Source organism: Brassica napus, chromosome A2 (assembly GCF_020379485.1).
Source record: "Brassica napus cultivar Da-Ae chromosome A2, Da-Ae, whole genome shotgun sequence".
Lineage (NCBI taxonomy): Eukaryota > Viridiplantae > Streptophyta > Magnoliopsida > Brassicales > Brassicaceae > Brassica > Brassica napus.
Genome location: NC_063435.1, coordinates 6,767,464 through 6,785,432, shown reverse-complemented (window position 1 = coordinate 6,785,432; position 17,969 = coordinate 6,767,464). Strand labels below are relative to the sequence as shown.

Sequence of the window (17,969 nt, the reverse complement as noted above, 5' to 3'; positions counted from 1 at the left end):
ACAATATAATACTTTATTTTTAAGTAATAGTAGATTTTGACGTGGATTTTCAAAGTTCAAAATTATTTTGCTTACACAGTTGTATTTAATTGCATCCATAATTTATGTAATTAAATTTTTACATCATTTCTTTAAATTTTTATACATTATTTGATAAAATGTTAAGTATGAATTTTAAGAAAAATATAATTAGTTGCTCAAAAAAAAAGAAAAATATAACTATTATTCTATATATATATTATTCATTTAAATATTTTTAAATTAGTTGAAAATAATTAATGAGAAATGTCATTTTGTAGTTTCATTACATGTGTATAAGTTTATATTTAATTTTTAAAAGTTTGAAATAAATCATAAACATTAATAATGTTAATATATTTATATTTTAGATTTTTGAAAAGTAAAATTTTAAAACTAATTGCACAAGATAATATATATATATATATATATATATTCTGTTAAAAACTCTTACTATAAACTAATAAAGTAAAATTTTAAAACTAATTGCACAAGATAAGAAAATTATTTGTAGAAAAAACAAAAGAACTTGAATTAGAGAGACGATGCAGAGGTGGCAATAAACCATTCATCCACTATATTTATAGTGGAAGCTTCATTAAATATCTCAAACGTGGGAGGGGGGAATGAGAGCTGCCAATTGCGCATGGAATTTATAAATTTTCCGGAGCCACTTGACCCCCTACCTTTAGCCATAGATAGGCCCTTACAGCACACACATATATAGGGTGAATCTTGAATCCGTTGTTAAAGATTAAAACGATAACTTTTACAACAAGTATGTTGTTTAATGAGAGCCAAATAGGCGATTTGAAATAAATATCATGATTGTTAGCACGAAATTTATAAATTTTACGGGGCTACTTGACTCTCATACCCTTGGCCATAAATAAAACATAGTCGCAAAAAAAAAAGAATAAATGAAACATATATATCGAGTATTTTTTGAGAAAATAATTATGAATACAAGTTCATGTAATTGATAATTGACATTTTTGTGATATTATAGAAATTTTGTCTCGAGCTGTTTCTCGTTTCCTATGTCTTTTATACTTGCAAGATAACAAAAGTTGAGCTGTGTTCTTATATGTTCAGCTTATAAATATATAAATATAAAAACTGAAAAACATATATGATTTATTAGTGAAATATTTTCTTTTCTGTTACTGCAACTTATTTTAAAACTCAACGGCTTTCTTTATAATCAATTTTTTTTTGCGCTCTATTGTTTTAGTGGGGATCATTGGTTCTACTATTTGAATGGATTTATAAATTCTATTTGGATTTTATAAATCTTTGACAAATACATTGATTTTAAAATCAAATAGATAGATTTCAGAATTAATGATATAGATTTCAAAATTAAAATAAATGGATCAGGACTCGAAGTTCTGATTATTGCTTCGTCAAACATATATTATGACAGAAAATATGTATGGCATCTAATTCATCGTAATGTGATGGAGATATTTTTTCTTCTTCTGAAGTTTCTTGTTTTTTAAGAAATTCTAGATTCATGTTTGATAATGTACAAATGTGACAAAAGAACCAAGTTTGAAGCAGAACCAAATTTCTTGTTTCAGTTGAGGATGTTTCTTCGTGATTTGTGATTGCTTCTGCAGTTTTGTTATTTGAAAATAATATGATAACTAATTCAGAATTGCAACTCCTTCATTTATATCTCTTTTGAGATAAATTCAGTGTAATCTGGAGACTTCGTCAAACAAACTCCACCACCTGCTCTTTCGCAACCACTGTGGTTTCGGTAGAACCCAATGATGCAAATGTATATGAGCAAAGTAATTACATCTGAGTCTCGCCTTGGTACGGCAAGAAGTTAAAACGTTCTGGCCATCTAGGCTTTTGACTTTTCCACTCCGTCAATGAAAACTCCAGCAGACAAAGTCACAAAGCTGATGAGTCTTTGGTGAGAAAAGGTTCTTATTAAATTTGAAGTAGTATATCAACCGATGTTTATTAATTAGTATAAGAAAATATAAGGAGTTACCAATAATACAAATCCCATCAAAATAACAAGCTTCAACTCAATATTTGTTTCTTTGTATTTTTTCTTAAAAACAATTCTAAATCCATTCAAATCCAAATTCAAATCAAATCTCTAAACAAATCCCTACTATATATTGAATAGCACCTGATTCTAAAATCTATTTTAAAATTATAGAACCAACAACAATAGATTTTGAAATTAGATTTTTAAATGTAGAACCAATAATACTAGATTTAACTTGAATTCCTAAATCCATTGAAATATACATACCAACAAATTTCTCACCTTTTTCATGAAATAAGACTATAAATCAGTTATTTTCTCACATCAATACGCGACCTCGTAGACAAACCAAACTACAAATGCCAGACTGTTAGCGATAACATTCGTAATAACGGAGTTAAAAAATACATTCATAATAACTAGCCTAGTAATAACGATTACTTTTTGGTTGTCTCAAAAGTTGAATCCGACAATGCTTTTTTTCAATGTTACACTACGAAACGAAATCGGTTGATATTTGCATGGAAATAAGGAAGTCAAAAAAAAAATTCTTGGTTCACAATGATTCCTACACTTGACGACTTAATTACCGCTATTTATCTAGTCGTTGCACATTTAGGACGACTTGTCCATTATGATTCATTCAACTCTAATCTCGCTTTCTTGGTCCAATTTTTGGCTGGGCATAAATCTCCAACAAAAGAAATACATGCTACAATTAATTAAAAAACCTGATTTAGTTTAAATAATATCTTTTGGATAATTTAATAATTTTTATATTAGTTGCAAATTTTGTTAAAAGTGCTATTTTTATGAAGCCATTTGTACATATTTCGACAGATAAATTTATGGTTTTGAAAAACATTACAAGTAAAAAAATTTCTTTATTTGAAAATATAAAAACTGGTAATTTATGCACCAAATTAAATTTAAAATTTTAGCAATTTTTGTATATATGAATGGAGAATACAGAAGAAAAAAGCTTATAAGAGATTTATATCTTGATTTTCTTCATTCTCCACGTGAAAAGGAAAAATTGTGAGTTTAATTATCTTTGTCTTTTCAGCATGACTTGTTCCATTTGTTTTCCGTTTTTATAGTAAATAAATAAATATGGTCACGTAGGTGCATGCGATGTAATGCAAGTCCTTATATAAGGAGGCACTTCCAAAGCTTATTAACAATCCACGACGACATGCTTAATTTCTTGACCATTAGTTGAAGAAAAAAATGCAGGTTCGATTCTCTATCATTTCTTAGCATATTGTTTCTCAATTGGAAGTTTGTAAAATATGTGAAGGTTTTCAAATGGCTTCCTTTTTGCTTTTATAAATTAGCAATGGATGTAACGTCATTTACTATCCTAATTAACTACCGTTATGTATAATATCTTCATGATAGAAAGCGGTACTAAAATTGGATGTTTGTTGTGAAAGAACCAAACAAAAAGCTATGTCAACTGTCTGTTGTCTATCAGGTACACGATTCAAGAACACTCAACAATGATTAATATATAGAATTTAATTTACTTTGAACCTCAAAATTCTGTCATGTAACTGATTAAGTCATAACTATATTATGATCTGTAAGGAGTCCAGTCGGTGGACGTTAAGGAAGGTAAACTAACGGTGGTTGGAGAGATTGATGCCTTTATTATTGTGAAGAAATTGAAGAAGATATGTTATACCGAGATAATCACTGTTGGGCCGGCTAAAGAACCTGAGAAGAAGCCTGAGCCGAAACCTGATCCGAAACCACTACAAGTAATTTGTCACTATGTCCCCACATGTTCTCCACCTTACTATCATAATTTCAACGGATGTGACGGTGAAAATCCCCATGGTTGGTAATCTAAAAAAAAAAAAAAAGAATGGACCAAGTCGGTGCCCAATTCTACACTTATCTGTCATCAGTTTCTTTGTAGTCATTGGTTTTGCTATGTTGTTACTGTAATGCTCTAAAATTTGATCCCACTTCATAATATATGGAAATGTATGTGGAAAAGATTTTAAAAATTGATTTAAGTATTGCGATCAGAATACATTTATTTTCGGTTATTAGTCTTGATAGAACTTTAAAGTTAGGTTCATTTCAACATGAATATTGCGATCAATGGTGAACTATTGGGAAATATATTTTTAGTACCGTGAGGTCAAAAAATAGAAAGAACAATCTTTCGAGCCTTGCTTTTTTTTTTGAACAACTCTTTCGAGCCTTTCAAATAATGTCCCGGCTGTCAGACGAAGATGAAACCCATGGAGCGAAAGAAGAATCATGGAGCCCCCCTAACCGTAGGAGTTGAGGCATTACAACAATATTGTTTGAAAGAAAAGAAAATCAAATATTAAAAGTCAAATCTTAGTGTCTGGATTTAAACATTAATCTCAAAAATCCCGAATAAGTTTTTTTTTTTCAATTTTACTTTGATAATTTGTCCAAGTACATGATTGATAATGTTACCAGTCAAGTGGTTAACACGGCTCGGTTTCAGAAATACCAATGTTTGTGTACCGGTATATGATAACAAAACAATCTCCTGAGCCTCTTAAAATAAGGTACCGGTCGTCGGTCGTCGGACGAATATGAAACTCACAGACCAACAGAAGTTTCATGGAACCCACTAACCGTGGCAGCCAGACATTACGACAATATTATTTAAAAGAAAACAAAATCAGATATTAATTAAACCAAATTTTTTTTTATGAAATATAATCTTAATACCTGGATAATCCTGAGCTTCGTCAACTTCGCTCTCGCCTGAGCAGCTTTGAAGCTCCGACAGTTGAGGGCAATCCTGAGCTGGAGAGAGCTTGGCGTCCATGACGCCATCGTAGATGCCATAGTTCGAAAAATCGCATCAACTGACAGATTACATGTTTGGTTTTGCTTTTGGTTCGATGCCTTCATAAACGAGACAAGAAAAAGTGATACGAAATGTTTCGTATAATTATGGAAATGGTCCTTGTATTTATCTACTACTTCCAACTTGTACCCATCTTTATTTATCTTTGATATTGCACAATAACATCTTCTTCTGTTTGCTCAAAAAAAAAAAAACATCTTCTTCTTTTTTTTTACAAAGAGACCAGGCCCATTGTAATATTGGGCTTCTCACTTATACACATGATGAGGCTCTCAAGAGTTTGCGTGGCCAATGAGTTGTGTCTGGGGGAGTAGTTTCTTTGGATAATGTGTTTAACGACTACCTTTTTTGTCTGTTTTTTATATAATATCTTACTTTATTCCACTTTTTTTTTTTTCTTCTGAATTTTGATTAAGAAACGGATAGAACAAGTTTGTTTTACAAGCAACCATCACCTAAAAACATGAACCCTACAACCTCACAGCATCAACTTCCAACTTCCAAAAAAACGGAACCCTGCTACAAATCTCACACCAAAACAGAACCAAAACCCGGAGATTAAGATTAGAGGGCTCTGCTTTCATTAACAAAGAACTCAAACAACCACTCAGGATGACCATTAGCCACATAAGAATGATGTCTTCCTTGACTTATAACACTTTGAGCAATGAAAGCTGCCCCTCTATTTTCCTCCACCGACACCCACTTCAACTGATATTCCTCCATTAGAGACACCACCCTAATCAACTCATCTGTTTGAAATCTGAGAGCCTGCCATTGATGAGGTTTTTCGACAGCTAGGAACAATTCTTTAAAATCACCTGCAAAGATAATCTTATTGAAATGTAAACTTGTCATGCTCTCCATTGCCCAAAGGCACGTTGAAAATCTCGCATCGTCCAAAGACCATATGCCGGAGAAAGCTCGCCTGCTGTGGATAATCACTACTCCTCTGTGGTTTCTTACAACCCACGCCACTCCCATCCGTCCTGAGCTCTTATCCCAATGGAAAGCCACATTACACATCAGCCAATCACACTTTGGTGGTTTCCATCTTCGCTTGGTTTGGACGGCATCACGCGTCATTCCCGTAGTGTTTTCCTTGTCAACTATCTGTGCCATGAACCATTCTGATGCCTCCATCTTGGCTTTCATTATGATATCATCAGGCGCCCATCTCTTTCCATTGAAAAGGAGATCGTTTCTGCTTTTCCAAATGAACCAGAGTACCCAAGGCCACGCTCTCTTGTCCTCAGGTTCACCTCTCCTCAGCAAGTTAAGATTGAGAAAATAATTCATGTTAGAAAAGAGATGACCTGTCTGAAGTCCCCATTCTGGTTGTGGAATTCCAGAAAGCGCCCAAACATATCTAGCACAATCACATTCAAATAACACGTGTTGAATTGATTCCCCTTCGCCTCCACAAACTTGGCACCTTTCATCAACCTTCATGCCTCTGATCAGTATCAGATCAGCCACCGGAAGCGCCTCACTAAGAGCTTTCCAAAGAAAATTCCTAATCTTTGGGGCCGTGGAAGTTTTCCATATCTTTTCTTTGATTGAGTTTAAAGATGGAAGAGCAAGGGCTTCCTGATTACACTCTCTCATCTTTGATTCTCTGGCTAACCAATAAGCTGACTTCACCGAGAAATTTCCGCATCTGTTATGCTTCCAGAGATAGGAATCGTCACGAGTTGCCACTGGTTGCTTGGCCCCGATCAACTCCACATCACTAGGAACAAAAATACTTTCCAATTGATGAGGATGCCATTTCCGGGTTTCAAAATCGATCAAAGAGTTGACTGTCAAGTTCACATCAAACGTTACGTTCTTCCTCCAAGGTGCTCTCATCCCCATCACTGGATCATCTATCCATTTATCCAACCACACACTAGTCTTCAGGCCATTCCCAATCTGCCTTTTCAGACCTTGTTGGAGCAAATCTCTTCCAAACATGATGCTTCTCCAAGCCAAAGAAGGCCGCTGACCCAGAGACGCCTCCAAGAACTCAGAATGTGGAAAGTATCTACTCTTTAGAACCCTTGACAGTAAGCACTCGGGTTGGTTTAGAATTTTCCACCCTTGTTTCGCTAAAAGAGCTTGGTTAAAGCATTCAAGATCCTTAAATCCCATTCCTCCAAGAGACTTAGGTAGACACATTTTGTCCCACGATACCCAGTGAATTTTCCGTAAGTGCGCTTCCGAGCTCCACCAATAATTGGACATCAAACTCACCAGTTTCTTAATGACAGTTTTAGGAATCCTAAAACAGGACATCGGGAACACCGGCAGGGCCGAGGCCGTTGTTTTGAGCAAAACTTCCTTTCCTCCTTGAGATAACTAGTACATATATATAAATATTACAGAAATATTAATTAAAAAAAATCTTACACTAAAATATAAAATTATAAATAAAAATACATAATTAAATATTAAACTGCAAGCAAATACTCCATTATTCCATAAAATTATTTTCGTAATGCTTCCATATATGATCAACTAGTGCATTTCTTATACCCGCTGATAGTTTGATATCATCAAATGAAAAAATCCTTGATCTTTTAAACGAAAGTACAACAAACAGGGAAAAAGGTCATGAGATGATTGAATTACGACTGCAAAATGAAGCAAAAAAAATAGCTTTTAAAGAAGTAAAAGAGGAAATAAAATATTTCTAAAAAACTTAGCTTCTATCGATGATGTTAATATTCGTGAATACATTCGATCTGAACAAAAAAGAATCGTACGAAAAAGGCGTCAAGAACAACAACAACAATCATCTTCGGTTACACAAAATTTGTTTGAGCAACATTTTGGAGATTTGGGAAGTTTTGGAGCAAATTTACCAGACTGCTAGTGTTTTTATAATATTTAAATTTGAGTAATAATTATGTCTTCATGTGTTTTTAATAAGTTTTTATTATGGTTTTTTGTAATATTCTTGTTGTTTAATTCTAGTTTTAAAATATTATAAATCTTGTTTTAAATTTTTTATTTAATTTCATGTGTAAACTTAAATTTATAAAACAAATTTAAAATATTTATGAGATATAAAATTTTTAAGGATTAAAACAATAAACAAAAAATATTTAAGAATTATAAATATGATCTATAATTGTAAGGACCAAAATGCAAATAAAAAGATGAAACTTCAAATTTGAAGTTTTGAAAAGTGAAACTCTATATTTGAAGTTTCACTCTTCAAAACTTCAAATTTGAAGTTTTGAAGTTTCTTTTTGGAGAGCAAAAAACTCTATATTTGGAGTTATAGAGTTTCTTTTGGAGATGCTCTTAGAGATGTCATGTCTTGAGAAAGTGTTACAGATGCCTCATTCGATTATCTTGAACTAATTGTCAGGTATTAGAGCTGCCTCATCGACTAAAAACCCCACTTGTTCTCCACCATTTTGCTAATACTTCAAGAGTACGATTTTGTTATACAAGAGAGAGTAATAAAGGAGCTTAACTAAAGTAATAAAGTAAGATGAGAGAAAATAAATAATAAAAAGTAGAAAATGAAAAAGCAAAGTATATATGAATATTTATTAATATATATATATATATATATTTATAGAATTATTTGAAATTCAATTGTGTATTATTTTATGTAGCATATAAATATAAAAATAATTGATCAAACATTGAACTTTAAAGTTTTTTTTTTTTTTTTTTTTTTTTGGACAAACCTCAAATTTTATAGATTCTTACTCTCCATTTAAGGAGAAAGTGTTTACAAAGCATGATAACAAAGCCATCCTGGCTAAACAAACAACAATTACAATGAAGCAAAGAAGGATAGAAGCATACAAAACACTTAAACAACTAATGGCGTGGTGAGGTCCTCTAGTCTCAACAACCAAGCTGCAAAGTGAAAGTAAGCCTTGAGAATTAAAAACCACATTCAGTGATATAATTCCTGAGATTGAAACAGCAGCAAGTGCACAATTGACAATCCTTGAAATGGCTACACACACATAGGCGATTGAACACCATTTTGATGAGCCTTTGATTAGAACTTCAATATCTGAAGTATCTCTAATCTTAAACGTTTTACTTCCTGAAACAAAACCACTTAAAGTAGATGATGAAATTAGAAGGGAAACACACTCCATAGAGGAGGAAAGAGAGCAGTAAATATTGACAAACAAGACCCAAGGAATTGAAATGTCAGACATAACTCCATCAAGCTGCCACAACAGAATACAAAAGTACTTCAATATAGCGCAGGCAGAACTGCATAAAGCAGTAAAGAGACTGCATACTGCAGTAAATGGCCGCACCAAGACTAGGGACAGACCAGGACAACACTCCAAAACAATCAACACAACACCAGTGAATAAGTTTGAAAATCTCAGAGATACAACCTGGATTGTTGGGAGATGAATGAAGCATGAGGTGGTGATGAGGGCCGAGCAACCCGTGCACGAAGCTACCACCAGATTGACAAGCTGTGAGGTAAAACATACAGTGACTGCGACGGGAGACAACGAAACCCATAAAAAGAGACTACATTCAGCAGTAATAAAGCCATTGGAGGAACCCAAACCAGGCACCAACAAACCAGCCACCGGGACTGAAGTAGAAGAGCTTCTTAGGACCAAAATCAGAGAGGAGATGGAAAGCCAAAGAACTCCAGATGCAGAATACACTGAGATCTGAGAAAACTTCATATTTAAATCTGGACTCATGAATGATTCCGAAGCAGAGGACAGTAACAGGAGATGGAATAATGAGATGGAAAATCTCTTGGAGAAGACAGATCTGTCCAAGAATGAAACTCCATTGATGATATGGGATTTGCAGAGGATGAGAGCTTTGACGGGAGAGAAAGATCTGTTAGAGGTTCTAACGGGAGATGAGGGAGATGAGGGTGGATCGGGAGGTTCTGGAGGGTCAGGCTCCGTCAACTGACCGGAATCCATGGCAGAGGAGGAGAAGGCCAAGGGAGGAAGCCCCCGGCGGCTAGGGTTTTCTAGAGAGAGTTTTGAAGTAAATTTCTACTAAATTATTGAACTTTAAAGTTAGGTCCAATGTTTGATCAATTCTTTTTATATTTATATACTACATAAAATAATGGATAGAAATTTTTTTATATAAATTGATATAATGATTTCATATTCATATAAAAATATAATCTAATCTTTAATAATTATTAGTCTCTTATAATGTCCATATATGCTTTTTAAATAATTAGACTTTGAAGATTAGATGAATTATATTGAACGAACATGTTAGAATTTTGATTCAAAATTGTTTGGTATTTAAATCAAATAATAAAGTGAATAAGGTGATGTTATGATTGAAAAAAACTATAAGATGGTTTTTGGTTCATTGATTGTATAATTTTTATTACTATTTAGAGAAAAATAAATATTAAGTAAAAATTAAGAAAACATTAGCAAAAATTTAATAAAAATAAATAAATAATAACAAAAACAATAAGAAGAAGATGCATAATATATGTTGGAAAAGTACGTATGATTATTTTAGATTCTACCATACTTGTCAAAAAATGTTTTACCACAACAAGAAAGTCTTTTAACATCCCGAAATCTTATAACATAAACAACTCGAGCGTCTTATTTGGCAGGAACTCATAAACTAGCAATCTTGGAGATCCAGTTACGCAATAACCAATATGGGAATTCCTGTGATGAACTCTACTTATGAACTGTATCTCTGCTTGAAACTCTCGTTCTCCTTGTCTACTTCCATCTTTAAGATGCTTAACCGCAACCTCAGTCCCATCTTGAAGAACTGATCAATCCAAAAAATATCAATTATATTTACAAATTCAAAACAATTGAAAGTGAATTTATATATAATCTAAAATAAGTAAGTAAATAACTTAAAATAAATAAATATATAAACACAATACTTAGAGTTGTCCCAAAAATGTGGTCATGCTTGTGATTATTTTTAAGATAATCTTCGTAATGATTCTTTCTACAAAAAATTACAAAATAGTAATAAGTTAAATATTTACTTATTTTAATTAAGTTATATCTGAACTTATTTTGAATCTCTTTTATTAAAAAATATTCATTCTCATAGACCCAAAATATTGTAAGTTTTTAAATTAAATACCAGTGTTTTGAAATTCGATCCGGATCCACGGTCAAACCGGTAAATCCGGTATGTAATCCGGTTTGGGTTTTAGAAAAAGCCCATTATTTAAAACCCTGATAAAATCCACAAAGAGACGTTAAAACCCAGAATTTGACTACTGGTTGAACCACTGGTTTAACCAATACATAAATTTTAATTATTATTTTTTGGATTTTTCAGTTACATTATTATAATTTGTTTTGTATTCTAATTAATATGTTAATTTTTTTTTTAAAGATCATACGATCATGTGGAGCATGAATCTGTTAAGAAAATTAGTTGATATGAATTGGCATTAGTTTTTTTGTTAACGATAATTTATTACAATTTAATGTTTTATTTTTAGCTTATTTTGAATTTAAAATTTTAATCTTATTATTCATATTACACATTTAAATACATAGATTTTACGTCTTGATATATTTTTATCCTATCTTGTAACTCTTAACTTGTTACTAAATTGTTTAATAGTCTTTTTTTGTTGATATTTTGTATATTAAATGAAAATAAAAATTAAGAAAGCTAAAGTTAATTATTTTTCCAAATATTTTTAAAACATAAAACACTTATTATATTTTTCAATAGGTAATATATTATTATATAACATAATTTATTTATTTATTAACCCGTGATTTGCCTGTGGTCGACTCAATAACCCAATAACATCAAGTAGTTTTATGCAAATAAAATCTTATAGTCAATAAATTAACATCAAATAAGTTTTATAATTAAAAATTTATCAAATAACTATATATCACAAATTTAATCAGAAAAGTTACAGATATTTGATTAAAACTTCGTAATGTGGGTTAAAATAATTAAAAAAAATTAAGTAATATTGTAGATAATTTTTTATTTAATATAAATATAAAATAATATAATTATATAGTTATCAATTACACTAAATAAAAAAAGTTAAAACATTACTTATCAATTTGTTAAAATATATTGATATCGTAAATTAGATTTTGGTAAAAATATTTTCGGTACTTTAAACTTGGGTCATAATCTAGTTTGGGTTTTAAAACACTAACAAATTTGTGTGTAACCAATATAAGATATTACGGATCGTAAAATACTTCCACATACGGCCACGTGACAATAGCCACAATGATTTTGCTACTTGTAACACGTAAATCCACCATATATTTCTTATTTTTGTCAAAAGCTTCAAAGGTCAGGTACCACTGAATGGGATTTACGAGAGACATGTCCGGAGTCTTTAGATCGACGAGAAGAAGATAAAATCATGAACTCTAAAATCGACTTTACATCAGCGTGAAGACAACGAGGATATATTAGGTCTTCTTGCCCAAAGTCACAAGTCAGGAACTCCAATATTGAACTTGGGTGTATATCTTTTTGGTTTGTCATGTAGCTAACATAACATCTTCGCTTGTTATTCCACCTTGACAAAAAACTCGAAGAAAATGATTACCTTGATGACCACAATAGGGCAGCTCGAAGTCATTGTAGATCGCAGAACTTGGGTCCACGTAGAGAGCTAGATATCATCTTGAAGAAACAAATTTTTGGTGTAACCCAGATCTCGTGGCTGGCCAGTGACTTCTCGACCCTGATTTGTAAAACCAATTTCAATGTCAAATTTGCTAATCGCCTGAACATGGTCAGTTGATTTAAGGTGATGACATCCACCTCTTGAATTCCAATGAAACTGGCATCGTTTTCCTCATCAAGGATGTCGGAGGTTGGATCTTCATCAACACCATCATCATAGGCATGATTGACATCATCATAAACATCAAATATTAGGTTGATGATCGAGGCCTTCTCCAACCTCATCGTCGAAGAACACATCACTTGGTCTTCGTTGTCGAAGACCATCATAGATATTGGAAATAGATTCACCATGAATCCTCATAGATCAATGGATAGATGATTGACTCGTTTCATGAGTCTCCAGATGTTCACGATGTAACTCAGCCCAATGATCTACTGTATTCGTTGCTCTGTCAATCCGTCAAGAATGTATAATTGTCCCATGCCATGATTTTTATACATTGGGCCAGCCTCAAACTGGATATATAGACTCGAATCTCGATTGATTCGAAAAGGAATATATGTTTGACAAAAAATTTGATGATCGTTGATATTGAAGAATAACAACTCAAACAAGGATTCCAACAATCATTTATTCAAATAAATGATGAAGACAGAAGAAGAACTGTACATTCTGTCATTCTTGTTCAAGATATTAATGATTTACAGGCGAGATAAATTACAGTTTAAATAGAAAATACTAATTAATGAAACCCTAATCTAATGATGTACATTTTTAAGAAAGATCATAAAAGCCCAAGACTAATTACAAGCCAACACGTAATACAAAGAAGTGGAAATCATAATCACGATGAGGATCAATGAGACGGGATCGTGTGTGAAGATGCACTGCATCAGATAATTTATTGATCTATAAAATATAGATTCTCGTACATTCATAGAGCTTTCGTTTTTCGAATTGGTCAAAAGTTATCTAAACGGTTAGGCCAAAGTGGACTTTGCTACTTGGAACCAAAATACACTCATAATAATGGTTAGAGTTGAACATAGACTTGAAAATCCTAACACAACATAACCATCCTACTTAACCTTTAAACACTACAACCAAATATCTTAAAAGTTCATATCACTACAAGTCATTCAATTGTTATTATACACCCAAACGACGGTCCTAAGATTTTGTTCCCATTTCTCTCATGGTCAACCGCCAAAACATGTAGCAAAAATAACCAAGTGGTGTGGTAGCCTGGCAAATTTTTGGGGCTTGGTTGTATCCACACCAGTCCTAAGTTCGATTTCCTTTGTGAACTAAATTATCATTATTTGGTGAGTCTATACTTAGATTTCGGCCCAAATGGTTTACATGGTGGATCGTAACAGATGATCGGTTCACTTCTTGGCATTAACCGGAATGTATTCCAAACTCGGATCAGACAGTATGGTAACCAGTTCATTCTATAGTACTAAGTGCGTTTTTTCCGATGTCAACCGGATCAACCGATAGGATTTATCAAAAAATAGAGCAAATGTACCAGCTGTCGTCTGGTACGATTTGGGATGTATTAAATCTCAACCAAATGAGACAAATTTTACACTAATGAAATATTAAGGGCACGACATGCATCTACATTACGGGTAGTTTTTTTTTAAGATTATGAGTTCATTCAATTTATTTTTGTCTGACTGATTCTGTTAGAATAGATACACCGGTAACAACATTGTTATAAGGTACATAAATTGGCTTCTTGTAGTTATGAACTTTCTCCATTCTTTGACCAAAATTCAGTGAATGCTCCCTGTAATTTTTCCCTCAAAATTTTACTACTGAAAAATTTTATCCGTCTTTCAATTCTCTTTTGGAAAAAAGATCCCATATTGTGGAATTCGGTAATATATAAGAGATTTGAATCATTTCACTTACCGCCAATTGGTTTTAAACTTGAAGTCCAAGAGTTGTCATGATATCAGAGCTAGGTGCCACACCATAACCCATTAATCCGGCCCGAAAAGTGGCCCGATCAATCCACTAATTGATGGTCCAAAGAAGGTTCAATTTCTTCGAGATTGGTAGAAAAAATAAAACATTGTCTCGGTTGGATATGATGGACTCTGCGAGATTAATGGTTTATACGCACTATTATCTCGAAGGAAAGTGTTGGAAAGAAGATCTCATATTAAAAATATGTAAAAGACTTGAGTAATGTATAAAGACCACTCCATTTACCGCCAATTGGTTTTAAGTTGAAAGCCCATAAAATTTGTCGCTATCTGAGCTTAACTCTCAGTTGTGCCAAGGAAATTAGGTTGTTAAGGTCCTTAATGTAAAAGTTGGCAGAATTGCTCTCTAAGCCGATATATAAACTTTATTTACTCATGCGATACATTTTATCCTTGTCCAGTATATTTGTTGATCCTTTGGAAATACTTTGTTTTCAATCAAACATCTGCAGTTCCAACTTGTATTTTTGTATTTACCAAACATGAATTTTAATGAAATTCACGTTCTAATTTTTTTTTAATAAACTTAATATATTAATATAACTCCAAAAAGGTAAATCGGAAATCCACGTTCTATAATTTAGGTTCATCCGTAGGAGATCTCATCCTTTCTTATATGTGGCAATCTCAGATTTCTAGTGCTACCCTATGAGAATTTAATTCATAGACGAATATATTTTCAAAATGAACCTTTTCAGTCTAGTTTATGTGAGAATTTTTGTTCCAAATCAAGCTAGTCAGCTACTCCAAGCATGACATCGCCCAACTAAATGACCAGAATAATTCAACACAGCCAAATAAACACAACAAATTTCCACCTGTATATATCAATGACTAGGTGGAAACAAATATTTTAATAGTCTAACATGATATAAAAAGAACCACCCATGCTAATAATGAACTCACCTGAGTTAGGTCTGATTTTTGGGTCCTTGCAATGGGGCTCAAACAAACATTTTCTTCTAAATGATTGTGTTACTTAAAACATAACAAAAATTATTCATTAATTTTTTAGAGAGTAATATGAAACAAGAATATAAATATATTAGTTTTCAGATCTATGTTTTTTTAGATCTATGTTTTCTTACGATTAAAAAAAGCAACCTAATTAAGGACAAACAAATGAAAATCCAACATCTTTAAAATCTATAGGGAACCGCTTTGACTTCAGTCCCAATTGGATTTCGATTTCAGTGTTCGTTTTAATGTATGTGTCTTACGCAATTGACTTACAAGTTACAACTGAACTTCTCTCAGAACTAGAGATGGCAATTGGGTTGTACCGACCCGTTTTATCCCGCCCCGCCGCGGTACATTGTCATTGCGGGTCTTGGCGGTATATGCCCGCGCGGGATGCGGTTCCTAGAAGTGCTGCCTAATCCCAATCCGCGACTTGCACAAGCCTTGGCGGTACAGGCTCGCGGGACTCCGATCTTTGTTCTCAACGAAACTGTTTCCAGCAGGATCGTCCAAGACGAAGGTGAAGGGTGTCTCTGCTTTAGCACAAGCTCTCAATTTGGACAAGAATTGGTCGATTGCGTCAGCAGTTTCAGGATCAACTTTCTGTGTCCAACAAAAATATATAGTTAAAGATTCTCGACTCTACAACAATTAAACTGGATATAAGACATATATGTGCAGCTTCTATTTAGAGTACCTTGCGTTCTTCTTGAAGGGCACTCAGTTCATCGGCAGCTCGTGCTAATATTCCTTCCACCTGTAAAATAAAAAAAAATAAGGAGAGTTATTGACAATGAGCTAGGAATTTATTTCCGAACTGATAACAGTTGGGAAGCTGACAAAGTAACACATATAGAGTTATGGTGGTGATCTTCCCAGTAATTAAGTGTTAAGTTGATGGTTAGATCGTCGTCACTATATGAACCACCAATTTGTTCTCATGAGTAGAACAGACGATTCTTAGGTTGTTCTAGGAAATGAAAACTCCACAACTTCATATCAGGATGGTTAAGATATGAATGACTTACAGTAGACAAACTTCCACGTTGGGCCTCTGGTGGAATCTCAAAATCCAGTTCAGGAATCTGAAGGCATATATATTTGCAAAATTAATGTCAGTTTCCAGCTTTATATACAAGCATTCACACTTCACACATTTCCTGCGTGACCCCAACATTTCATATGTGTCATGTGTCTAACCGTACATGTTACATGAGTGAACGATGGCAAATCCAAATAATCAAATCCATGTAATGTATGAACACCAAAACAATATCCAACTAATGTAATGTGGCCTCGGTAAAAACCTTATCAGGAAAACTCATTGGGACAAAACCCGATAAGGGAAAAAGAGCGCCACGAAATCCATAATGTAAATAAAATAAAAACACCAGATCAAAATAAAAATCAAGTTTCTTCTTCTTCAACTTCATCATCAGACCGTGGTACTGTCTCTTCTTCACCAACTATTTCACCTTCTAAAATATTAAAACAAAATCGAAGTTAATTAGATTTAAAGAACATGGCACCCTAAAATATATAATAATGTAAATAATTACCATGTTCATAAGCTTCGAATCCTTTTAGCCAATTCCTACTACATATCAGAGCTTGGACATTTTTGGGAAGTAGACGGCTCCTGTATTTGTTCAGAACTCTCGAACCGGTGCTAAAGGAAGATTCTGAAGCCACTGTTGTGATCGGAATGCTAAGCAGATCACAAGCCATTGCTGGTAAATCACCAAACCTGTGAGTATTATCTTTCCACCAGTCGAGAATATCCAAACTTTCAAAGCGATCCATATCTAGCGCAGATTCATCCAAATAAGCTTGGAGAGCTGTCTTTCCACTCGCAGCAACACTACTTTTGCGAAACGCAAAAAAATCCTATAGTGTTTAAAAAAATTTTAAAAAACTTTTTGATGGAATATCCAAACTTTCAAAGAGTTGTTCTAGCTTAAAGCTTAGGTCTAATGTGAATATATCATATTATGGCCATTGCAGTGGATGTGATCAGTGGCTTCTGAACAATTTACCATCGGAAGGACCTGTTCTATACGTTGGCTATCACATGTTATTAGGATTTGAGCTACCTCCAATGGTATCACAGCTCTTGAAAGAGAGAAACATTCACTTGCGAGGTTTAGCACATCCCATGCTATTTGTAAACAGCCAAGATGCGTTGGTCGACACACAGATGTTTGATAAATATAAAAAATATGAGCATTAAACGTTAGTCCCGTGACTCCCGTCCAAGCCACGGCAGTGACACCCACTCTTCTCCTTCTGTTTGTTGTTATAAGAATGCCTCCAAGAATAGCTCTCTTGAACTAGCTTCCATGAACAACAGAAGGTGGACGAAGAAGTCAAAAACCTGGCTGAATATCAGAGAAGATGAGAAGCAGAGATGAGAAACCGCCATTGTTGGTGTCACCAAAGAAACGAAACGAGAAAAATCAACCGGGCCACCCAATTATCCCGCATCCCGCG

The 17,969-nt window shown here is 33.4% G+C and overlaps 2 protein-coding genes and 1 long non-coding RNA gene across 3 annotated transcripts; 1 reads left to right on the top strand and 2 right to left on the bottom strand.

Annotated features, from left to right (window-relative positions):
- Positions 1-3,368: 3,368 nt before the first annotated feature.
- LOC106409199 (heavy metal-associated isoprenylated plant protein 12) lies at positions 3,369-3,913 on the top strand. The gene is made up of 3 exons (XM_022695322.2): positions 3,369-3,374; positions 3,431-3,506; positions 3,620-3,913. Exons 1-3 carry the CDS (start codon positions 3,369-3,371, stop codon positions 3,877-3,879), a joined length of 342 nt encoding a protein of 113 aa, XP_022551043.1. The 3' UTR covers positions 3,880-3,913.
- A 10,968-nt stretch (positions 3,914-14,881) lies between these two features.
- Positions 14,882-16,569, bottom strand: LOC111208788. Its single transcript, XR_002660685.2, has 3 exons — positions 16,508-16,569; positions 16,177-16,236; positions 14,882-16,082 (listed from the first exon to the last, which is right to left on the bottom strand). It is a non-coding gene; the product is annotated as an uncharacterized LOC111208788 (long non-coding RNA).
- A 317-nt stretch (positions 16,570-16,886) lies between these two features.
- On the bottom strand, positions 16,887-17,901 carry LOC111202502 (zinc finger BED domain-containing protein DAYSLEEPER-like). The gene is made up of 3 exons (XM_022695317.1): positions 17,788-17,901; positions 17,039-17,366; positions 16,887-16,957 (listed from the first exon to the last, which is right to left on the bottom strand). The coding sequence occupies exons 1-3, from the start codon at positions 17,899-17,901 to the stop codon at positions 16,887-16,889; spliced, it is 513 nt and encodes a 170-aa protein (XP_022551038.1).
- Between the last annotated feature and the right edge of the window lie 68 nt (positions 17,902-17,969).